The sequence below is a fragment of the Oncorhynchus nerka genome, linkage group LG21 (assembly GCF_034236695.1).
Source record: "Oncorhynchus nerka isolate Pitt River linkage group LG21, Oner_Uvic_2.0, whole genome shotgun sequence".
In the NCBI taxonomy this organism is placed as follows: domain Eukaryota; kingdom Metazoa; phylum Chordata; class Actinopteri; order Salmoniformes; family Salmonidae; genus Oncorhynchus; species Oncorhynchus nerka.
Window position 1 is genome coordinate 33598411 of NC_088416.1, and position 25065 is coordinate 33623475.

Below are 25065 nucleotides of genomic sequence, written 5' to 3' on the forward strand. Positions count from 1 at the left end.
AGACTAGTCTGCCACAATTGTGAATAGTAAGGCTGTGGTGAATCCATATTCAAAGAGGAAATTAATATTTGAAAACGTTTATTCATTCCTAAATTGTCTCTTTTCTTTATCAGACCAGATTGATTGACATGTTGAGAAGTGGGACATTCATCCACTGGTAGGGATTCAGATGCCATTGGTCCCACTGTGATCTCTCTGACTTGGTATTACCAACACAATCTCTTTCATGCATGCAAACACTGAACACAGTCCACCATAATCAACACTGCTTTCACAAATGAAAAGTGAAAAGGTGAATGAACGAGGGAAAGGGAATGTTCTCCTTTTCTCCTAACCTTGACACAGGCACCGTCATTATGAGAAAGGCAATAGCATTAGGTAATGAGGGGCCTGTCCGCCCTCCATGTCTCTCTGCTATGCATGTGAGTTGAAAAGTCAGGTGGAAAGTAGGAACAGTGTGAGGGAGGGAGGGGAAGGAGGTTCCGAGTCCCATTAGGGCACTCCCATTGCCCTTGTCTTGGGCACTGCCAAAGGCATGCTTGACAGGGGATTACAGTCAGTTGTAAAGCTAGCAGCCAGCAGTAGAGCCAGCAGTGGAGCCAGCAGCCAGCCGTAGAGCCAGCAGCCAGCCGTAGAGCCAGCAGCCAGCTGTAGAGCCAGCAGTGGAGCCAGCAGCCAGCCGTAGAGCCAGCCAGCAGTAGAGCCAGCAGGCAGCTGTAGAGCTAGGAGCTAGCAGTAGAACCAGCCAGCAGTAGAGCCAACAGGCAGCCATAGAGCTAGCAGCTAGCAGTAGAACCAGCCAGCCAGCTTTAGAGCCAGCCAGCAGTAGAGCCAGCAGGCAGCTGTAGAGCTAGGAGCTAGCAGTAGAACCAGCCAGCAGTAGAGCCAGCAGGCAGCCATAGAGCTAGCAGCTAGCAGTAGAGCCAGCCAGCAGTAGAGCCAGCAGGCAGCCATAGAGCTAGCAGCCAGCCGTAGAGCCAGCCAGCAGTAGAGCCAGCAGGCAGCTGTAGAGCTAGCATCTAGCAGTAGAACCAGCCAGCCAGCTTTAAAGCCAGCCAGCAGTAGAGCCAGCAGGCTGCCATAGAGCTAGCAGCTAGCAGTAGAGCCAGCCAGCAGTGGAACCAGCAGCCAGCTTTAGAGCCAGCCAGCAGTAGAGCCAGCCAGCAGTAGAGCCAGCAGGCAGCCGTAGAGCTAGCAGCTAGCAGTGGAGCCAACCAGCAGTAGAGCCAGCAGTAGTAGAGTAGTAGTGCCAGTAGTAGAGCCAGTCAGTAGTAGAGCCAGCAGTGGAGCCAGCCAGCCGTAGAGGCAGCCAGTAGTAGTGCCAGTAGTAGAGCCAGCCAGCAGTAGAGCCAGCAGTGGAGCCAGCCAGCCGTAGAGGCAGCCAGTAGTAGTGCCAGTAGTAGAGCCAGCCAGCAGTAGAGCCATCAGTGGAGCCAGCCAGCCATAGAGGCAGCCAGTAGTAGTGCCAGTAGTAGAGCCAGCCAGTAGTAGTGCCAGTAGTAGAGCCAGCCGTAGAGGCAGCCAGTAGTAGTGCCAGTAGTAGAGCCAGCCAGCAGTAGAGCCAGCAGTGGAGCCAGCCAGCCGTAGAGGCAGCCAGTAGTAGTGCCAGTAGTAGAGCCAGCCAGCAGTAGAGCCAGCAGTGGAGCCAGCCAGCCGTAGAGGCAGCCAGTAGTAGTGCCAGTAGTAGAGCCAGTCAGTAGTAGAGCCAGCAGTGGAGCCAGCCAGCCGTAGAGGCAGCCAGTAGTAGTGCCAGTAGTAGAGCCAGCCAGCAGTAGAGCCAGCAGTGGAGCCAGCCAGCCGTAGAGGCAGCCAGTAGTAGTGCCAGTAGTAGAGCCAGTCAGTAGTAGAGCCAGCAGTGGAGCCAGCCAGCCGTAGAGCCAGCCAGCAGTGGAGCCAGCCAGCCGTAGAGGCAGCCAGTAGTAGTGCCAGTAGATGAGCCAGCCAGCAGTAGAGCCAGCAGTGGAGCCAGCCAGCCGTAGAGCCAGCCAGCAGTGGAGCCAGCCAGCCGTAGAGCCAGCCAGTAGTAGAGCCAGCCAGCAGTAGAGCCAGCAGTGGAGCCAGCCAGCCGTAGAGCCAGCCAGTAGTAGAGCCAGCCAGCAGTAGAGCCAGCAGTGGAGCCAGCCAGCCGTAGAGCCAGCCAGCAGTGGAGCCAGCCAGCCAGTAGTAGAGCCAGCAGTGGAGCTAGCCAGCAGTAGAGTCAGCCAGTAGTAGTGCCAGTAGTAGAGCCAGTCAGCAGTAGAGCCAGCCAGCAGTAGAGCCAGTCAGCAGTAGAGCCAGCCAGCCAGCAGTAGAGCCAGCCAGCAGTAGATGCAGCCAGTATTAGTGCCAGTAGTAGAACCAGCCAGCAGTAGAGGCAGCCAGTAGTAGAGCCAGCAGTATCAGGTCCGGGGGGGGGTAAACCACCACTACCCTCTGTATTATTGGCCAACGTGCAATGATTGGAAAAACTAACTTGATGATCTACGAGTAAGACTGTCCTACCAACGGGATGTGGATGAACGACGACACGGATAATATAGAGCTGGCTGGCTTCTCTGTGCATCGGCAGGACAGAGCAGCTACGTCTGGTCAGCGGGGTGGTGGCACCGGGATCCTCATCTCTCCCAAGTGGTCATTCTCTCTTTCTCCCCTTACCCATCTGTCTATCGCCTCCTTTGAATTCCATGCTGTCACAGTTACCAGCCCTTTCAAGCTTAACATCCTTATCATTTATCGCCCTCCAGGTTCCCTCGGAGAGTTCATCAATGAGCTTGATGCCTTGATAAGCTCCTTTCCTGAGGACGGCTCACCTCTCACAGTTCTGGGCGACTTTAACCTCCCCACGTCTACCTTTGACTCATTCCTCTCTGCCTCCTTCTTTCCACTCCTCTCCTCTTTTGACCTCACCCTCTCACCTTCCCCCCCTACTCACAAGGCAGGCAATACGCTCGACCTCATCTTTACTAGATGCTGTTCCTCCACTAACCTCATTGCAACTCCCCTCCAAGTCTCCGACCACTACCTTGTATCCTTTTCCCTCTCGCTCTCATCCAACACTTCCCACACTGCCCCTACTCGGATGGTATCGCGCCGTCCCAACCTTCGCTCTCTCTCCCCGCTACTCTCTCCTCTTCCATCCTATCATCTCTTCCCTCTGCTCAAACCTTCTCCAACCTATCTCCTGATTCTGCCTCCTCAACCCTCCTCTCCTCCCTTTCTGCATCCTTTGACTCTCTATGTCCCCTATCTTCCAGGCCGGCTCGGTCCTCCCCTCCCGCTCCGTGGCTCGACGACTCATTGCGAGCTCACAGAACAGGGCTCCGGGCAGCCGAGCGGAAATGGAGGAAAACTCGCCTCCCTGCGGACCTGGCATCCTTTCACTCCCTCCTCTCTACATTTTCCTCCTCTGTCTCTGCTGCTAAAGCCACTTTCTACCACTCTAAATTCCAAGCATCTGCCTCTAACCCTAGGAAGCTCTTTGCCACCTTCTCCTCCCTCTTGAATCCTCCTCCCTCCCCCCCCTCCTCCCTCTCTGCAGATGACTTCGTCAACCATTTTGAAAAGAAGGTCGACGACATCCGATCCTCGTTTGCTAAGTCAAACGACACCGCTGGTTCTGCTCACACTGCCCTACCCTGTGCTCTGACCTCTTTCTCCCCTCTCTCTCCAGATGACATCTCGCGTCTTGTGACGGCCGGCCGCCCAACAACCTGCCCGCTTGACCCTATCCCCTCCTCTCTTCTCCAGACCATCTCCGGTGACCTTCTCCCTTACCTCACCTCGCTCATCAACTCATCCCTGACCGCTGGCTACGTCCCTCCCGTCTTCAAGAGAGCGAGAGTTGCACCCCTTCTGAAAAAACCTACACTCGATCCCTCCGATGTCAACAACTACAGACCAGTATCCCTTCTTTCTTTTCTCTCCAAAACTCTTGAACGTGCCGTCCTTGGCCAGCTCTCCCGCTATCTCTCTCAGAATGACCTTCTTGATCCAAATCAGTCAGGTTTCAAGACTAGTCATTCAACCGAGACTGCTCTTCTCTGTATCACGGAGGCGCTCCGCACTGCTAAAGCTAACTCTCTCTCCTCTGCTCTCATCCTTCTAGACCTATCGGCTGCCTTCGATACTGTGAACCATCAGATCCTCCTCTCCACCCTCTCCGAGTTGGGCATCTCCGGCGCGGCCCCGCTTGGATTGCGTCCTACCTGACAGGTCGCTCCTACCAGGTGGCGTGGCGAGAATCCGTCTCCTCACCACGTGCTCTCACCACTGGTGTCCCCCAGGGCTCTGTTCTAGGCCCTCTCCTATTCTCGCTATACACCAAGTCACTTGGCTCTGTCATAACCTCACATGGTCTCTCCTATCATTGCTATGCAGACGACACACAATTAATCTTCTCCTTTCCCCCTTCTGACGACCAGGTGGCGAATCGCATCTCTGCATGTCTGGCAGACATATCAGTGTGGATGACGGATCATCACCTCAAGCTGAACCTCGGCAAGACGGAGCTGCTCTTCCTCCCGGGAAGGACTGCCCGTTCCATGATCTCGCCATCACGGTTGACAACTCCATTGTGTCCTCGTCCCAGAGCGCTAAGAACCTTGGCGTGATCCTGGACAACACCCTGTCGTTCTCAAATAACATCAAGGCGGTGGCCCGTTCCTGTAGGTTCATGCTCTACAACATCCGCAGAGTACGACCCTGCCTCACACAGGAAGCGGCGCAGGTCCTAATCCAGGCACTTGTCATCTCCCGTCTGGATTACTGCAACTCGCTGTTGGCTGGGCTCCCTGCCTGTGCCATTAAACCCCTACAACTCATCCAGAACGCCGCAGCCCGTCTGGTGTTCAACCTTCCCAAGTTCTCTCACGTCACCCCGCTCCTCCGCTCTCTCCACTGGCTTCCAGTTGAAGCTCGCATCCGCTACAAGACCATGGTGCTTGCCTACGGAGCTGTGAGGGGAACGGCACCTCAGTACCTCCAGGCTCTGATCAGGCCCTACACCCAAACAAGGGCACTGCGTTCATCCACCTCTGGCCTGCTCGCCTCCCTACCACTGAGGAAGTACAGTTCCCGCTCAGCCCAGTCAAAACTGTTCGCTGCTCTGGCCCCCCAATGGTGGAACAAACTCCCTCACGACGCCAGGACAGCGGAGTCAATCACCACCTTCCGGAGACACCTGAAACCCCACCTCTTTAAGGAATACCTAGGATAGGATAAAGTAATCCTTCACCCCCCTTAAAAGACCTAGATGCACTATTGTAAAGTGGCTGTTCCACTGGATGTCTTAAGGTGAAAGCACCAATTTGTAAGTCGCTCTGGATAAGAGCGTCTGCTAAATGACTTAAATGTAAATATAAATGGGCGGGGGTGTGTGTCTATTTATCAATAACTGCTGGTGCGCGATGTCTAATATTAAAGAAGTCTCAAGGTATTGCTCGCCTGAGGTAGAATACCTCATGATAAGCTGTAGACACTGAAGCAACACTGAAGCATGCATGAGAGCATCAGCTGTTCCGGACTACTGTGTGATCACGCTCTCCGTAGCCGATGTGAGCCAGACCGTTAAACAGGTCAACATTCACAAAGCCACGAGGCCAGACGGATTACCAGGATGTGTACTCAAAGCATGCGTGGACCAACTGGCAAGTGTCTTCACTGATATTTCAACCTCTCCCTGACCGAGTCTGTAATACCTGGACAAAAGGAACACCTATGTGAGAATGCTGTTCATTGACTACAGCTCAGCTTTCAACACTATAGTGCCCAGAAAGCTCATCACTAAGGTAAGGACCCTGGGACTAAACACCTTCCTCTGCAACTGGATCCTGGACTTCCTGATGGGCCGCTCCCAGGTGGTAAGAGTAGGCAACAACACATCTGCCACGCTGATCCTCAACACTGGGGGCTCAGGAGTGCGTGCTCAGTCCCCTCCTGTACTCCTTGTTCACCCACGACTGCGTGGCCAAGCATGACTCCAACATCATCATTAAGTTTTCTGACGACACAACAGTGGTAGGCCTGATCACCAACAACGATGAGACAGCCTATAGGGAGGAGGTCAGAGACTGGTAGGTGGGGCCAGGACAACAACCTCTCCCTCAATGTGAGCAAGACAAAGGAGCTGATCATGGATTATAGAAAAAGGAGAGCCAAACAGGCTCCCATTAACATTGACGGGGCTGAAGTGGAGTGGGTCAAGAGTTTCAAGTTCCTTTGTGTCCACATCACCAACAAACTATCATGGTGCAAACACAACAAGACAGTTGTGAAGAGGGCACGACAACACCATTTCCCCCTCAGGACACTGAAAATATTTGGCATGGGTCCCTAGATCAAAACTTCTACATGGAGAACATCCTGACCGGTTGTGTCACCACCTGGTATGGCCACTGCTCGGCATCTGACCGTAAGGCGCTACAGAGGGTAGTGTGTACGGCCCAGTACATCGCTGGGACCAAGCTTCCTGGAATCCAGGACCCATATACTAGGCGGTATCAGAGGAAGGCCCAAAAAATGGTTAAAGTCTCCAGTCACCCTAGTCATAGACTGTTTTCTCTGCTACCGCACGGCAAGCAGTACCGGATAAGAATGCTGAACAATTACAGCTTCTACCCCCAAGCCATAAGACTGTTGAACAATTAATCAAATGGCCACCCGGACAATGAAGTACATCAACATCTTTTCCACAGTGAAGTTTATGTGTTCCTGCATTTGCAGGCCACGGATGCAATTTGGAGACCCAAGCTAAAGGCTTCTTTAGTCAAGCGCAAATGACAGTAAACCCACGGAGTTGATTTATGATTCATAGAATGTTTTAATTATATGCCCAGACTTTAAAAAATATTAGCTACTATCCACCATCAGTTATACCCACATGCATTTATATCTGTCACTGACTTTAGTGTTAGTTTCCTTACATTTTGCATCATTCCATTACATCGTTAGTTTTTTCCTCTGTCAGGTTCGCGTGGTTGTTCCTGAGGATCGTTAGCAATAGTGGATCATATTAGGCTAACGTATTACAAGTTGTGTAATAATTCAGGGCATGAAGCCTATTTGAATCATTATAGAATGTAGACCATATGTAGCAGTTTAAACCTGGAGCCCGGCGCACTGTTTACGACTGGACCGTTGTCATCACAGTTCCTTGGTTAGTGAGGATTATTAGGGTAGATTTATAAAACTACTGTTCAACACCTATTGTACTTGTATTTAATGGATTGAATAATTGAATATGGTCACTTTCAGGATTAATCAAACCACTGTGTGTTTTATTCACCAATATATTTAGTGCATAAAGGCTCTCCAACCCTGTTTTTTTTTATTAATAAATACTTTCCTACCCCTAAATAATATACAAGATGCTGTAAAGGAGACTAATATGTGTGTATTTATATGGCTTTCTTTCATCGATGCCAAATATTCTGCACGTTCTCTTCATATATTCTAGTGCAGGGCTCTCCAACCCTGTTCCTGGAGAGCTACCTTCCTGTAGGTTTTCACTCCAACCCTGTTCCTGGAGAGCTACCTTCCTGTAGGTTTTCACTCCAACCCTGTTCCTGGAGAGCTACCTTCCTGTAGGTTTTCACTCCAACCCTGTTCCTGGAGAGCTACCTTCCTGTAGGTTTTCACTCCAACCCTGTTCCTGGAGAGCTACCTTCCTGTAGGTTTTCACTCCAACCCTGTTCCTGGAGAGCTACCTTCCTGTAGGTTTTCACTCCAACCCTGTTCCTGGAGAGCTACCTTCCTGTAGGGTTTCACTCCAACCCTGTTCCTGGAGAGCCACCTTCCTGTAGGTTTTCACTCCAACCCTGTTCCTGGAGAGCCACCTTCCTGTAGGTTTTCACTCCAACCCTGTTCCTGGAGAGCCACCTTCCTGTAGGTTTTCACTCCAACCCTGTTCCTGGAGAGCTACCTTCCTGTAGGTTTTCACTCCAACCCTGTTCCTGGAGAGCTACCTTCCTGTAGGTTTTCATTCCAACCCTGTTCCTGGAGAGCCACCTTCCTGTAGGTTTTCACTCCAATCCTGTTCCTGGAGAGCTACCTTCCTGTAGGTTTTCACTCCAACCCTGTTCCTGGACAGCTACCTTCCTGTAGGTTTTCACTCCAACCCTGTTCCTGGAGAGCTACCTTCCTGTAGGTTTTCACTCCAACCCTGTTCCTGGAGAGCCACCTTCCTGTAGGTTTTCACTCCAACCCTGTTCCTGGACAGCTACCTTCCTGTAGGTTTTCACTCCAAACCCTGTTCCTGGAGAGCCACCTTCCTGTAGGTTTTCACTCCAACCCTGTTCCTGGAGAGCCACCTTCCTGTAGGTTTTCACTCCAACCCTGTTCCTGGAGAGCCACCTTCCTGTAGGTTTTCACTCCAACCCTGTTCCTGGAGAGCCATCTTCCTGTAGGTTTTCACTCCAACCCCATTTACAGCTAACCTGATTCAGCTTATCAACCAGCTAATTATTAGAATCAGGTAGTGCTCTAAGAGCAGTGAGTGTGTCCAGAAAGTTCAAATTAAAGCTACACCAAATTTAAAGGGATGGCTTTAGATAAATGTACTGAAAACCCTATTGAATGAAAACTCCATGAGAAAATCTATTGGCTAGCAAGTGGGAGGGTTTTCAGTACTGTTTTCATCTCATTCCAACCAGTGCTGTAAACATTGAAATGAACTACATTGACTTAACCTGACTAACAGGTTGTCGTCATCAGAAATATGTATACATTGAAATTGCATTGAAAATAACACATAGAAATGTAAAAAATATTTTTCATTCTATATTCAATATATATTGGGTGGTTGAAATTACGTAGAATTTTACATTTGATTATACATTTTATTTGACCTTGTTTCAAGGTTGATAGTAAAATGTTGTACTTGAATCAACATCCCATTTCTTCCTGATCAGAGACTCCTACTGGTGTAGGAGGAGTAATGCATTTCAGAGCGATCAAGTCCGCCATCCAGATGCCTACCTCTGTGTACCCTGCTAAGCTTGGGAAACAAGCTGGGTTTGTTTCAGCTGAGCTGTCATGTCAACACATTTAGACATTGATCAGCTTTCATACTCCTTTGTGTAGACTACCTAAATAACATAGAATAGTTGACAGTAACTCCTCTAACTCCTCATACCCAAGCTGTATGTGAAAGTCAATTCAGAGTGAGTTTGGGTTTATGTTGGCTACATTGACATCTGATTTGCCCAACAAAGGACACCATCATTTCAACGTGTAGCTAGGTATACTATCATTCATCCATGGTTGATTGGATTATGGGAAGTTTAGAAGTAGTTACCATTAGGCCTGTAAATAGGATGCCAAATTCATTATATTAATAATACACTTTTACCATAGGCGATGGTTGGCCCCAGGTAGTATCAGGATAATCGAATGACATCTTCCAATTACTGCCACAGCAGATAGGCTGCTACGGTGTGTTGCCCTCCACTGTGGTGTCTGGGCTGTGATGAGAAATGAGGAGGAACAGAAAGCAGTAACCAAGTGTTGCCAACTTTATTACTATGCCCTGTTGGCATAAGCAATGGCCCTGATTAGATTTAGAGCAGTCCTCCACACAGAGGCCTTTTCAATGCCCCATGAATCATTAGCCCATTTACAACCCAGGCTATGGTCTGAGGAGGATCCTGTTGCTTTAATGCATTTGTTTACTGTGTGATGGATTCATATTTCATCGAATATTGGTGAAATGTTACAATTTGATCGACTTTAAGATAATTTACTATTCAGTCTGAATTAGTAAAATATTTTATGGATGAAAAATATTTCTCACTACTTGATTGCTACTTCACTGGGTGATATTGTAATGGTCAGCCTAGAGGATCTTTCTGTAGCCTACACAGACGGACACAAATCTACTGTGCCCTTGCCATTACAGGAGTTACACAGAATTCTATGGCTATTTTATTAAAATGCTCCACTACAAACATAGAGAAAGAAAGATTTATTCTGTAGTGTCCTGTTGTATATGTTTGAGGGATAAGTGCAGATTAAGTTATAGTCCTCACACAGTCATGTGGTTGGCTTGGCTTTTTAGCCCTCCTGGATACAACGTTTATGTGTGTGTATTTTTCATTTGCAAACATTTGACAGCCATTTTCAGCTGCTCATGTTAGCTGGACTCTCTGGCTCTCCCCCTCCCCTGCCCTCATCTCCCCCCGCCACCACAACTGATAGGATCCCAAGCCCTGTTCTCAAGGTGACTTAGTGTCTGGGAAAATGTATGGAGTGTGAGGTACTGTAATTAATTCAAAGCACGGATGTGCTGAGAATGCCGTTACACAGCCCTTCTGTAGATGGCGCAGGACTCCTGGAGTGTAGGAACGTATTAGCCAGCAGTGTGTGTGTGTGTGTGTGTGTGTGTGTGTGTGTGTGTGTGTGTGTGTGTGTGTGTGTGTGTGTGTGTGTGTGTGTGTGTGTGTGTGGGCGTGTGTGTGGGCGTGTGTTTTTGAGTGTGTTAGTATACATGTTTACAGCTCACTGATCCACATCAGAGATAAGTAACATGACATGAGCATGGTGAGAGGGGGAAGGGAGCGCAGCAGAAGGGTAATACAATGAAATGCGTTTTGAAACAGTCTGACTGCCATACGGATTAGAGGTCGACCAGTTAATCGAAATGGCCGATTAATTAGGGCCGATTTCAAGTTTTCATAACAATCGGTAATCTGCCTTTTAGGACACCGATTATGGCCGATTGCATTGCACTCCACGAGGAGACTGCGTGGCAGGCTGACTACCTGTTATGCGAGTGCAGCAAGGAGCCAAGGTAAGGTGCTAGCTAGCATTAAACTTATCTTATAAAAACAATCAATCTTAACATAATCACTAGTGAATTACACATGGTTGATGATATTACTAGTTTATCTAGCTTGTCCTGCGTTGCATTTAATCGATATAGTGCCTGTTAATTTATCATTGAATCACAGCCTACTTCACCAAACGGGTGATTTAACAAGTGCATTTGCGAAAAAAGCACTGTTGTTGCACCAATGTGTACCTAACCATAAACATCAACGCCTTTCCTAAAATCAATACACAAGTATATATTTTTAAACCTGCATATTTAGTTAATATTGCCTGCTAACATGAATTTCTTTTAACTAGGGAAATGATGTCACTTCTCTTGCCTTCATTGCACGCAGAGTCAGGGTTTATGCAACAGTTTGGGCAGAGTCAGGGTTTATGCAACAGTTTGGGCAGAGTCAGGGTTTATGCAACAGTTTGGGCCTCCTGGCTTGTTGTGAACTAATTTTCCTGAATTTCACAAAATTATGACATAATATTGAAGGTTGTGCAATGTAACAGCAATGTTTAGACTTATGGATGCCACCCGTTAGATAAAATACAGAACGGTTCCGTATTTCACTGAAAGAATAAACGTTTTGTTTTCGAGATGATAGTTTCCTGATTTGACCATATTAATGACCTAAGGCTCGTATTTCTGTGTGTTATTATATTATAATTAAGTCTATGATTTGATAGAGCAGTCTGATTGAGCGATGGTGGGCACCAGCAGGCTCGTAAGCATTCATCCAAACAGAACTTTCTTGCGTTTGCCAGCAGCTCTTTGTAATGCTTCAAACATTGCGCTGTTTATGACTTCAAGCCTATCAACTCCCGAGATTAGGCTGGCAATACTATAGTACCTATTAGAACATCCAATAGTCAAAGGTATATGAAATACAAATGGTATAGAGAGAAATAGTCATATAATAACTACAATCTAAAACTTCTTACCTGGGAATATTGAAGACTCATGTTAAAAGGAACCACCAGCTTTCATATGTTCTCATGTTCTGAGCAAAGAACTTAACATAGTCCGCCCAAACCCGTATGCGGTAGCGTAACTACAGCCTCAAGCTCATTACCATAACGCAACGTTAGCTATTTCTAAAAATCGCAAATGAAATGAAATAAATATGCCTGTTCTCAAGCTTATCCTTTTCTTAACAATCCTGTCGTCTCAGATTTTCAAAATATGCTTTAGAACCAGAGAAAATCACTAATTTGTGTAAGAGTGGTGATAGCTAGCTTAGCATTAGCGTTAGCATTTAGCACGCAACATATTCACAAAAACCAGCCAAGGAATCAAATAAAATAATTTACCTTTGAAGAACTTCAGATGTTTCAATGAGGAGACTCTCAGTTACATAGCAGATGTCCAGTTTTTCCTGAAAGATTCTTGTGTAGGACACATCGTTCCCTTTTGTTACTATGCATTTGGCTACCGAAACTAACCGAAAATTCAGTCACCTACATGTCAAACTTTTTTCCGAATTAACTCCATAATATCGACTGAAACATGGAAAACGTTGTTTGAATCAATCCTGAAGGTGGTTTGTCATATTTCTCTCCATTGAAAGCACCGTCCTTGTAGCCTGGTTTGTTCTGAGATTTGAATGGAAAAATAATGGGACTTGATTTTTGCACACCGAATGCCACGCAGACACCAAGAGGGACACTTGGCAATTGTAGTCTCTTATGGTCAATCTTCCAATGATATGCCTACAAATACGTCACAATGCTGCAGAGACCTTGGGGAAACAAGAGAAAGAGTCCGTTCATTCCTGTCGCATTCACAGCCATATAAGGCGATCATGGAAAACGTAGCCTCAGAAATCCTGTGCATTTCCTGGTCGGTCATACATCTTGGTTTTGCCCGAAGCATTTGTTCTAAGGGACTCACAGTGAAAATCTTTGCATTTCTGGAAACGTAAGACTGTCTTCTTTCCAAAACTATCAATGCCAAGCATATTCGAGCATCTTTTCGTGACAAAATATTGCGCTTAAAACGGGCACGTCTTTTTATCCAAAAATGAAATACTGCCCCTAGAGTACTAACAGGTTTTAAACATTAGCTTTTTTACATGGCACATATTGTACTTTTACTTTCTTCTCCAACACTCTGTTTTTGCATTATTTAAACCCAATTGAACATGTTTCATGATATATTTGAGACTAAATTGATGTTATTGATGTTTTATATTAAGTAAAAATAAAAGTGTTCGTTGTTCATTCAGTATTGTTGTAATTGTCATTATTACAAATATATATATATAAAAATCGTCCGATTAATCGGTATCGGCTTTTTTTGGTCCTCCAATAATCGATATCGGCGTTGAAAAATCATAATCGGTCGACCTCTAATACGGATTAATGGATGAAACTGGTAGTTAATTGATGGCATGCCACTTCACTGGAGAATAAATAGCCATGGAGTCACAGGGTCAATAAGTCAACCTGACTTTGCCTTAGGAAATAATATGCAAGTATCATCCTCACCATTAGCACCATTATCATCATCATCATCATCATCACCATTCTTCTTCTTCTTCACATTCTTCCCATACTCATGTTGTGTCCTTTCCTGTGTGTCCCTTTGGCTGTTGTCCTCAGTAAGTGGTTCCACTTACGCCCCTGTGGGAGTAGAGGGACCCATCTGCAGGGCCTGGGTAATGAATGATCACATCAGCCTCCATCAGGACCCTCAATCTGCTACAGGGAAGACTGCATGCCAACGCACCACCAGCACCAGCACACCCTGATGGGCTCGCACTAACCCTGGGCCCAGATGTCAGGGCATCTGCCCCTCACAAACCCAGAGTAATGCTCATACCCTGGAGGACCAGCTCAATGTGGACAGCCTGGACTGGGGGCTTGATCATGAGAAGCCACCGGCCGGCTGGTCAGCCCAGAGACAGTCCCATGGTCTGATGGGGTTATGGGTCGGCAGTGCAAGGGAGGCTAATATGTGCTCACTACAGTATGTGTTCAATCCAGACTCCTTTCAACTTGGGCAAGAGATGAGACAGGATGAGATGTACCATGAGGATCACATTTCATTATAAGGAATTTCAGTTGAATCATCTCAGAAAGAGTACAATCTGTTTTGGTTAGTATCTGTCTGCTCAAGGGCAACTGTCCATTAGACGTGATAAAATCTTCAGTGTCAATTTCAAAGTCAATGTGAATCATCAAGGCTTTCTACTACATGCCTCACTAATCTACAGGTGTCCTCTGTATGTTGTGCCACCCTGTGCCACCCATACTCAACAAGATCGGGCTAACACTGGCAGCGTCTCAGATCTCATCACCCTGAAAGCCTTTTATAATGTCCAGTAAAGCCTGGTAATGCCCCATAAACCTGATTCCTTTCTGGCCCTGGCCCTGCCATTCAACTGCCACTCAACACTGGCACCTTCTGTCACTGTTTGCCTCTGGGACTGTGAGCCAAGAATCAACAGTTTCAGTATGTGTTGTGGGAGCAACAGGTATCAGTCTCTCACGTGGATGTATGCCTTCTATATTTAAGAAATGTCCATGGTATGCCCACTTGTCAGAAATGCATTAGCCAACAGAGCTAAGCGAGAATTTGTAATCTGAGCCTAAATGCAACCCAGCTATGAAAAATGATCATTCATATACTGTAGATATTTTGTATTGATATTTTCTCCACAGAGCAGTTCCGCCCACACATTACTTTAAACCTGAGGTTTGATGAACAGGGGCTGATTTGGTGGTTAAAATCATATCCGTTCCCATTCCCAACATCTTTTCCCCCGTTGTAATTCTTAACCTTCAACCCCTTCATCCTCCCTGCACCTCCCCGGCAGTATGTTTCTACTAGAGCCCTGTATAGAGCCAGGTGAAATAGATCCATCCATCAACAGCCAGTTGACATGGTGTCCTCTACACCACCACACTTAGTCATGTAACTCTTTATCCCTTCACTTAGCCTCGCCTGTCATTACCACATGATTTATGTTGCATGAAAGATACATTCCATTATGAGAATACAATTCTGATGATAATTGTTGGAGCGAAATAGAAAATAAAGGGTAGGGGTATTCACATGGGATCTAGATTGCTTTTCCCCCACTATGAGGATATTTATCTTCAAGATGAGACAATATATCAGGAGAAAGTATCAATTATAAAATCCTATGGAAATTAATTTCATAGTTATGTTCCAGAGGAAGATATAATCTAATGAGCATCTGTGTCTGTTTGGATGTTCTCATCGCATTTGTATGGAGGTGGTGGTAGTGTGACTACAGTAGTAGTAGTAGGAGGAGCAGTATCAGTATCAGTTGTGATAGTAGAAGTAGTAGTAGTAGTAGTAGTAGTAGTAGCAGTTGTAGTGTAACGGATGTGAAACGGCTAGCTTAGTTAGCGGTGCGCGCTAAATAGCGTTTCAATCGGTAACGTCACTTGCTCTGAGACCTTGAAGTAGTGGTTCCCTTTGCTCTGCAAGGGCCGCGGCTTTTGTGGAGCGATGGGTAACGATGCTTCGAGGGATGACTGTTGTTGATGTGTGCAGAGGGTCCCTGGTTCGCGCCCGGGTATGGGCGAGGGGACGGTCTAAAGTTATACTGTTACATTGATGCTGTTGACCCGGATCACTGGTTGCTGCGGAAAAGTAGGAGGTCAAAAGGGGGGTGAGTGTAACGGATGTGAAATGGCTAGCTTAGTTAGCGGTGCGCGCTAAATAGCGTTTCAATCGGTAACGTCACTTGCTCTGAGACCTTGAAGTAGTAGTTCCCCTTGCTCTGCAAGGGCCGCGGCTTTTGTGGAGCGATGGGTAACGATGCTTCGAGGGGTGACTGTTGTTGATGTGTGCAGAGGGTCCCTGGTTCGTGCCCGGGTATGGGCGAGGGGACGGTCTAAAGTTATACTGTTACAGTAGCAGCAGTAGCAGTAGTAGTAGTAGTAGTAGTAGTAGTAGTAGTAGTAGTAGTAGTAGTAGTAGTAGTAGTAGTAGTAGTAGTAGTAGCAGTAGCAGCAGTAGTAATAGCAGTAATAGCAGTAGTAGCAGACGTAGCAGTAGTAGTAGTAGCAGTTGTAGTAGTAGCAGTAGCTGTAGCAGTTGTAGCAGCAGCAGCAGCAGCAGCAGCAGTAGTAGTAGTAGTAGCAGTTGTAGTAGTAGCAATAGCTGTAGCAGCTGTAGCAGCAGCAGCAGTAGCAGTAGTAGTTGTAGTCGTAGTACTGTGTAGCATGAACAACTGTCTTTCCCACCTATACTTGTACATGTATATGTAGCTAGCTGTAATCAGTGTGATAGAAGGAGAGTTGGTGTGGTGGAAGGAGAGATTCGTTAGACAAACTCCCAGCAGGGCTTGGTTTTGGTCTCCATGGTGACCTGCCCTGTTGGTTAGCTTGGGTCCACACATCATGGCTGGGCTAATGAGGGAGGGCTGCACAGGTCCGAACATGTTGGTTAAACTTACCACTAACCCTGTCCCAGGGTTAATCAGTCTATTCATCCAGCCATGCCTCATTGACCCCCTGTGTTCTCAGATCCCTTCTCTGGGCCTCCCTCGGTGGGATTATACATTTGGGACTGACCAACCTGTATGTTTTGTACACTCCAGCCCAGCACACGTAGTGCCAACAGAACCAAAACCATGGAGGAAGCAGCAGTCAGTGTGGCTGGGATAGGATGGGGTGAGGGGTAGTACTAAGGCAGAATCAAACCTATTTGCCACAGGATAAGGGGGTTAAGGTTTGCTGCAACTCTCACAGAATGAAAATCATGTTTTGAATGCCCTCTAAAGTAACTGTGCATGAAGAACAGATAGATATATAGACCTCGGGTTTCTCTGACTACCCCTGTACATCAGGAGGGCTTCAGGCATCATCTTTCTTGTGTGATCTGGGCCTGAATGAACAGTAAAATATGTAGCACCATGCTGAGGGAATCAAGAGTGAAATTGTATTCATAAAATATTCCCTCAGGTTGGATATAATCTTGTCCTATATTTATGTGGTAATTCTGAGAAGTGAATTGGCAGGCATTGACCGCCTTTGTAGGCCTACCCCTCGTGAATTTCAACATTTCAAGAAGGAGGGAGAGAGGGAGCACATTTGTCACATTACAAAGCACGCAGATCACAGAATTAGTCATTAATTACTGTGTGAAATGAAAAAGATTGTTCTGAGCAGCGAGCATGCTGAAAGAGTGCCTATATTGCTTTGAAAAGGAACATTTTGGGGAACTTGAAAGGGTTTTATTCAGCCGCGATGCGTTTCTCACACTTATTAAGTGCTGACGGCATTAATCTCTCTTTGTTGAAATAGAAATCACGTTTCAATTATATTTGGCCTAGCTGAAAAGCACTCATCGCTTAGTGATATCAGTGAAGGGATCCCAAGAGCTGGAGCATATTATATTACCTCAATAGCATATCCTGATTTTCCCTCTTTGTATTGTACTGTATACAGTGCAATCTTTCATACAGTATCTAGAATACATAAAACCTATTGTTGAATAATAATGTTTTTTACTAGACAAGTGGCATTCACTCTCACGTATTATAAAAACACCAGAGACTTAGCAGAGGAATGATCATCTTTCCAGAGAGTTCAAAGCTGTCATCAAGGCAAAGGATGGCTACTTTGAAGAATCTAAAATCTATGTTGATTTGTTTAACACTTTTTTGGTTACTACATGATTCCATATGTGTTATTTCATAGTTTTGATGTCGTCACTATTATTCTACAATGTAGAAAATAGTAAAAATAAAGAAAAGCCCTTTTGACTGGTACTATATAAACTCAGCAAAAAATGTCCTCTCACTGTCAACTGCGTTTATTTTCAGCAAACTTAACATGTGTAAATATTTGTATGAACATAACAAATTCAACAACTGAGACATAAACTGAATAAGTTCCATAGACATGTGACTAACAGAAATTGAATAATGCGATCCAGTTTTCGTTTTCTTGCCAATCCCTGGCTCATATCTGTCAGCACGTTTTTCTGGACCATATCTTGTGGAAAAGAAACTCAGTGACCAATTATGTGATAAAGACCCCAGATCGAAGGCGTTCTTCCCGAATGTGTCATGTTCTCACATGTCATGTTCACATGCTAAAAACATATTATGTGCGTGATTCTCCCAACAGTTCCTCAGGAAAGCCGGTCCAGCCCGCTGTCTCCAGAGTGACTGCGGTGGTGCTGATGCCTGGCTGGGACCTAGAGGAGGCTAAGGAGGAATGGTTGGAGTTACGCCATACGTTACAGCAGTGTGAACGCCTATGTAATTCAGAGATGCTGAAGAAGTTACCCTATCGAATGGAACATTTGGATAACGATCAAACTAAGGATATTATCCTATTGATAAACAGTTTTCTCAATGTGTTTCATGACGTTCCAAGTCGCACGTCCATCTTGGAACATGACGTGGATGTGGGCAACGCTGTTCCTATACATCAGCATCCGTACCGGGTTAATGCAAAGAAAAGGGAGGTAATGAAAAGTGAGGTAGCTTATTTATTACAGAATGACATGGCAAAACCCAGTAACAGCTCCTGGAGTTCCCCGTGTATTCTTGTTCCTAAGCCTGACGGTACGTCTCGCTTATGTACGGACTATCGTCGAGTAAATGCCATTACAAAGTCTGATTATTTTCCTCTACCTCGCTTAGATTACTGCATTGATATAATTGGCTCTGCTGCTTACAGAGCCAATTATGAGTTAGTAAGTTATTAGTTAGTTAGTATTAGTTAGTAAGTTAGATTTGCTAAAAGGTTATTGGCAGGTGCCTCTGACTTCTCGAGCTTCTGACATCTCAGCTTTCGTTACGCCTGAACTTTGTACAATACACTGTGATGCCCTTTGGAATGTGTAATGCACCTGCTACTTTTCAGCGCCTAGCTAACATTGTGTTCGTGGATGAACCAAATTGTACTGCTTATCTTGACGATGTGGTGATTAATTTGTCTACTTGGTCTGATCATCTTGCCACCTTGAAAAGTGTGTTTCAGCGGTTGGAGAAAGCTTCTTAAACCCTCAATTTGGCCAAGTGTGAGTTTGGGAAGGCTACTGTGACTTACTTAGGGAAACAAGTGGGACGAGGTCAAGTGCGCCCAGTATCTGGCAAAGTGGAAGCAATTGTTGCTTTTCCTGCTCCCACGACTCACGGCCAGTTGCGCAGATTCCTAGGGATGGTAGGGTACTATTGTACATTCTGATAGAATTTCTCGATGGTAGTAGCTCCCCTTTCATCTCTGCTTAGTCCCAAGGTACCATTTAAGTGGTCCAAGGACTGTACCTATGCATTTAAGTCCGCTAAAGTGCTACTTTGTAGTGCCCCAGTGCTTGCCGCCCCCAACTTTGACAAACCTTTTAAGTTGGAGGTAGACGCTAGTATAGTGGGGGTGGGTTCGGTTCTCTTGCAGGAAGATGAAGATGGAGTGGATCGGCCCTTCAGTTTCTTCTCCCGTAAGTTCAACTCGTGTCAGTCAAGATACTCCACAATTGAGCAAGAGACGCTGGCTTTATTGCTAGCCTTACAGTTTTTTGAGGTATATGTGGGCTCTAGTGCCTTGCCGATACTGGTCTTCACGGACCATAATCCTTTAGTGTTTTTGAAGCAAATGTACAATCAGAACCGCCGTCTTATGCGGTGGGCTCTGATTGTACAAGGATACAATGTACAAATAGCCTATGTGAAGGGTTCGACGCCAGGACAGCGGAGTCAATCACCACCTTCCGGAGACACCTGAAACCCCACCTCTTTAAGGAATACCTAGGATAGGATAAAGTAATCCTTCTCACCCCCCCCCCCCCCCCCCCTTAAAATACCTAGATGCACTATTGTAAAGTGGCTGTTCCACTGGATGTCATAAGGTGAAAGCACCAATTTGTAAGTCGCTCTGGATAAGAGCGTCTGCTAAATGACTTAAATGTAATGTTAAATGTGGTTGCCGACGCTCTATCACGGGTTTAGTAACTGGGGATGTGTTGGTTTTTGTTATTGCAAACTGTATGTTTGCATTTTTTTGTGGTGGCCGTGTTATGTTCCCCAGTTTCAGTGTTGTAGTTTGTGTATTTGTGAGTGTGTGTTTCAGGAAATGGCTTCCTGAAATTCTCCCCAAGCAGCTGATTGGTTGGCCCCCATTGACGATTGGAGAGCTGACCCCGCCCCCTCAGTACACAGCTGTCTCCAATTACCAATTCCTTCTGAAGCTATATAAGTCAGTGTTCTGTTGTTCAGAAGATAGTTTGATTGTGATATAGAGAGATTGATTGTGATGTCCAGAGATGATTGCTGCGAGAGGAGGCTGATGGCTGTGGGTTATGTACTATTTTGGTGGTTCTCAGAGGTATAATTTGTTGCTAGTATTTTGTAGCCGGTCCTACTAAGGTATGTCTATGACAAAAGGACTGTGTTTTTGATTGTGAAATTGTTTGTAATATTCTGTTTAATTTGTTCTTAGGGGGGAAGGGGAAGGCACCTAGGGAGTGCTTAGGCAAGAGGCCCGCGGGCATACATATACCCGTAGTATATTCACTGTCCAGGCACACTAGGTAAGACCTGGGCGGACCACCCCCTGTATTTTGGTTAGGGCACCAGGTGGTGCTAAATTAGGTAAGTAGTGGGTAGGCAGGTAAGGTAGGAGAGGGGGATTTGAGATTTACTTTCTTTGCTTTGGTTCCGTCCAGCCCCTTTTCCCCATATTACCGTTTGACGGAATACATTCCTAGTAAACGGAATATTCTCTGCCTTTTGTCATCCTTACTCGCACCTACAGTCCCATCCCTCTTTCACACCACGGGGAGTTGAGTTGTAGCAGGGTGTTGCGTTCCCTCTTCTTAGAAGTGTGCATAACAATGAGCCTGCAGGAAGGATACCACATGAGGGAGGAGGATGTCTTCGCTGTGACACACAGCTTTGAGACCGCCCCAGACCATGACAGACCCTCCACCTCCAAATCCTCTGTGTAACGCTCATTCCTTCGATGATAAACGCAAATCTGACCATCACCCCTGGTAAGACAAAACCACAACTTGTCAGTGAAGAGCACTTTTTGCCAGTCCTGTCTGGTCCAGCGACAGTGGGTTTGTGCCCATAGGCGACGTTGTTGCCGGTGACATCTGGTGAGGACCTGCCTTAAACAGGCCTACAAGCCCTCAGTCCAGCCTCTCGCGGACAGTCTGAGCACTGATGGAGGGATTATGTGTTCCTGGTGTAACTCAGGCAGTAGTTGTTGCCATCCTGTACCTGTCCCGCAGCTGTGATGTTCAATCAGCTGTCCGTCCTGTCTCCCTGTAGCGCTGTCTTAGGCGTCTCACAGTACAGACATTGCAATTTATTGCCCTGGCCACATCTGCAGTCCTCATGCCTCCTTGCAGCATGCCTAAGGCACATTCACACAGATGAGCAGGGACCCTGGGCATCATTCTTTTGGTGTTTTTCCAAGTCAGTAGAAAGGCCTCTTTAGTGTTCTGTTTCATAACTGTGACCTTAACTTATTTTTAAACCTTTTATTTAACTAGGCAAGTCAGTTAAGAACAAATTCTTATTTTCAATGATGGCCTAGAAACAGTGGGTTAACTGCCTTGTTCAGGGGTCCCTGTCAACCCAGGGATTCGATCTTGCAACCTTTCGGCTACAAGTCCAACGCTCTAACCGCTAGGCTACCTGCCACTCCCAATTGCCTACTGTCTGTAAGCTGTTAGTGTCTTAATGACCGTTCCACAGGTGCATGCTCATTAATTGTTTATGGTTCATTGGACAAGCATGGGAAACAGTGTTTAAACCCTTTACAATGAAGATCTGCGAAGTTATTTGGATTTTTACTAATTACCTTTGAAAGACAGGGTCTTGAAAAAGGGACGTTTCTTTTTTTGCTGAGTTTATATGGGCGGAGACTCAGTCGTGGTCTCAACTTAATGTTGAGGGTTAGAATAGTAGAATACACAAGCAAAAAATGTTATATATACTGAATGTACAAAACATTAATAACACCTGCTCTTTCGATGGTGTAGACTGACCAGGTGAATCCAGGTGAAATGATCCCTTATTAGTGTGCTAAAGCTCCCCCTAGTCATTGGTAAGTAAGTAAAGTGAGGTGTTGATGAACACCACCCTTTGAAGCCAGTGTGAAAGTGTGTGTGTGTGTGCGCGACTTGGCAGAATCACTGATGGGCTAATGTCATTGGAATCCCATGATGAGCCCTGAGGGAAGATTTACAGTCACAGGTATCACTGCTCAGACAATAGCATGGCCATCCTGGTCATATAGACAATTCAAAGCCTCTGTTTGGATTTGTTACCTAACTGAACATGTTTCTATTCCATCTTTTTTAAATGTATTTATGATGTTCAGCAGAATAATACAGTGATTTGATAGATTGATGACATATCACAGTTTCTGAACAGATTATGTAGGGTGTTAGTAAAATACAAATGTGTTCTTGTCTTTTAAGGAGCTGTAGCTGACTTGTCTGCCCTATTGTTGGCATGTGAACTGAACACAGCGCTGTCTAGTGGATCTGATATCCAGTGACCTTTCTGGATGAGTCAACAGAGGTGGCCCACTTAATGAACTGAAGCAGACAAACATCTAGAGTCCTGGGACCTGACCTGCTATTTCCATTCTGCTGGCATTACAGACCATATGTGGAGTTTTACTCAGAAAAGGAAAATATAGACAATTCCAAAAGGGCCTTGAAGTGGCCTTGTCATTTATTAAAGTGTAGAGTAACAATGGAAATACAGATGATAATTAAACATTTTCCCTTTTAAAATCCAAGTCAAATTATATCAGTGACCACCGGAGCCAAAAAGCCTTAGACAGCTTTCCCTAGAGCTCCTGGACTTACAAAAGTCGTGGAAGACATTTCTGTGGTTTGATAACAAAAGTATTCTCTTTTTATGTGTCTAAATTTAAATGGAAGGATACCGAAATGATTGAAGAGAAAAGTAAAATGTGTCTAAACTGTGTGAGCGGCTAGTGTATTGTCATCCAGGTCTCTCTCTCTCACAGCAAGACAGCATTTAAAAATATTTTAAATAACAATCAACAGGTTAAATTTGAAGGTATTAAATACTATTCAACATTCTTTTCTTTTCTTATCATTTAATGTTTACTTGACAATGTCCCAGCAGTAACAGCCTTTCAATGTCCTCTACTTCCTTCCATCCGCCAAGGATATTATTGCACTGAGTAAACACTCAAGTCATCCATGTTGGTAGCTAATTCATTCGTTTTTGCCTAAACCAATGGCTAAGGGGGAGGCCCCAGGTAGGCTTTCCCCTCCCCAGAGGGAGGGATAGTCCATCAGCCTGAAGATATGGAGGGGGAGGGCTCAGACCTCAGACTCCAGACTGGATACCCTGCCCCAGGTCTTTGGCACATAGGGACTGTTGACTCTTCTGGCCACCAGGACCTCCCTCCGATCCCTGCTCCCAGACCCGGGCAGGGGGGGCTCCTCTCGCGACCGCCCCACCGCGCCCTCGTAGCCCCCAAACATATTGTTCTGGTACACCACCTGTCGGTCCCCCATACGGGGCACAAGGGCATTGTTGTTAGGGCAGTGGCTTGCACAGGGGAACAAGTGGCACATGTCCTTGTCGTAGAACGGCCCGGGCCCCTGGGTCAGTGGCCCCACGTATACAGGCAGGTCTGTGTAGGAGTTCAGGTAGGTGGAGTAGTGTCTGTGCACCACAGTGGAGGAAGAGCGCCGCAAGGCGGCTGCGTTCTGCAGGATAGCCTCCCTGTAGGATGGTAGCCGGGTGGACTGGGAGCACTTGAGCTTCTGCTGCTTGTAGGGGTAGGAACGCATATGAGCCGGGTCTAGGTAGGCAGGCTCAGCGGCCAGGGGGTAGCACAGGTTGTTCCCCTGGCTGCCATACAGCTTGTGGGGCTTGGGGTTGGCCACCACTACGCGAGGGAACAGGTCAGGCATAGTGGAGGTGGAGGGCTTCTCGCCCAGCTGGCGGATCCTGTCACTGCTCCAGGAGGCCTTGAGAAAAGAGGCCCGGCGGTTGACCTTGTCCTTCCCCAGCAAGGGCACATCCTCCATTTCAGGCTCCAGGTAGGGCTTCATGCAGGAGTTGCAGCTGGCGCTGCCGCTGGGGTAATGGCCCCCCATGCAGGCCATGGTTGATGCAGAAGGGGCATGGTTGTTCAGGAGGTGGTTGGCCCTCAGCTCAGCCAGACAGGAGGTTGGCTCATCATAGTCGTTCCTCCCCCTGGTGTCTTGGGCCTCAGAAAACACGTAGCTGTGGGACCTCTTCTTCCTGCCCATGTGGTCAGGGGGGTAGCTGAACTTCCGTCCCAGGGGCCCCTTGTGGTGTTCCACATAGATGTCAGGCACCTGGAACTCTCTGTAGGGGACAAATGGGGAGGTGGGGTGCCGGGGCTGGCTCTCCACATACAGCCTGCTGCTGGGGTGTGGGTTGTGACTGGAGGTGCTGGGGGGAGCAGGGTCCCTCATGGCGATGTGGGGGCTGCTGAGGCTGGAGATGGGTAGGGTTCTCTCGTAGAAGTGGTGGCTGCCACGGGCCGGAAGGGTGTAGCGTAGTGGGGTAGGCCGCGTCACCACCCTGGATTTGTCCAGCAGGGGCTGGGTGGCGCTGTCCGAGTAGTGGATGGGGAAGGTGGAAGCGAGCGCCCTCTGGGGATAGGGCGAGTGGTTGTCCGTGATGCTGGAGATGTAGGGCAGGCGGCTGTGGCCCATGTCTATAGTGGTTGCCACCCGAGGCGGCAGGCCAACCCGCACATTGTCGGCTCCTCGCCGGCTCCAGCTCTCTATGGTCTTGGTGGCATTGTCCAGGGAGTTCTCCACTCTGGTCGAGGTCACGATGTCCTTGGCTGTCTGCAGCATCTTCAGCATGTTGGCCTGGGTGTAGTTGGTGGTGACGTCAGGGTTCTGCAGGTTTCCGTTGCGGTCAGAGTCCTCCACACCGTTGAAGCAGCTGTAGATTCCCTGCAGAGATAGCGAAGGAGGAAGAGATTAGCATCCATCAAAAAGCCTTGTCAGGTTTTGGAACAGATCCACATTTCTCACCCTACACAAAGTTTGACAAGATTAAATCCCACAGGTGTTAATTATCTTTGGCTATTGTGTCTAATCATGACTTTAGAAAACATTATTGCTTGTGTTGATAACATTCACTTTGTGCAAATACAATTTCCATTAACCTGTCTGACCAATGAAGTGAAGACAATTACACAGAGAAGTGTGAAAGCCAAATTAGATTCAGGATTGTCCAAAATAGTTTATAGACAATTTGTTTTGAAAGCTTGTATGCATTCAGGTCGGTGTTAAACACACAA

At 46.8% G+C, this 25065-nt stretch overlaps 1 protein-coding gene across 1 annotated transcript in view; it reads right to left on the minus strand.

Moving 5' to 3' along the window:
- Positions 1 to 22439: 22439 nt before the first annotated feature.
- The window catches only part of grin2ca (glutamate receptor, ionotropic, N-methyl D-aspartate 2Ca), a 104757-nt gene continuing 102131 nt past the window's right edge, over positions 22440 to 25065 (minus strand). Inside the window, exon 13 of the mRNA XM_065006653.1 lies at positions 22440 to 24715. Coding sequence (XP_064862725.1) covers positions 23093 to 24715 — 1623 coding nt within the window. The 3' untranslated portion in view covers positions 22440 to 23092. The remainder of the gene's footprint in view (positions 24716 to 25065) is intronic.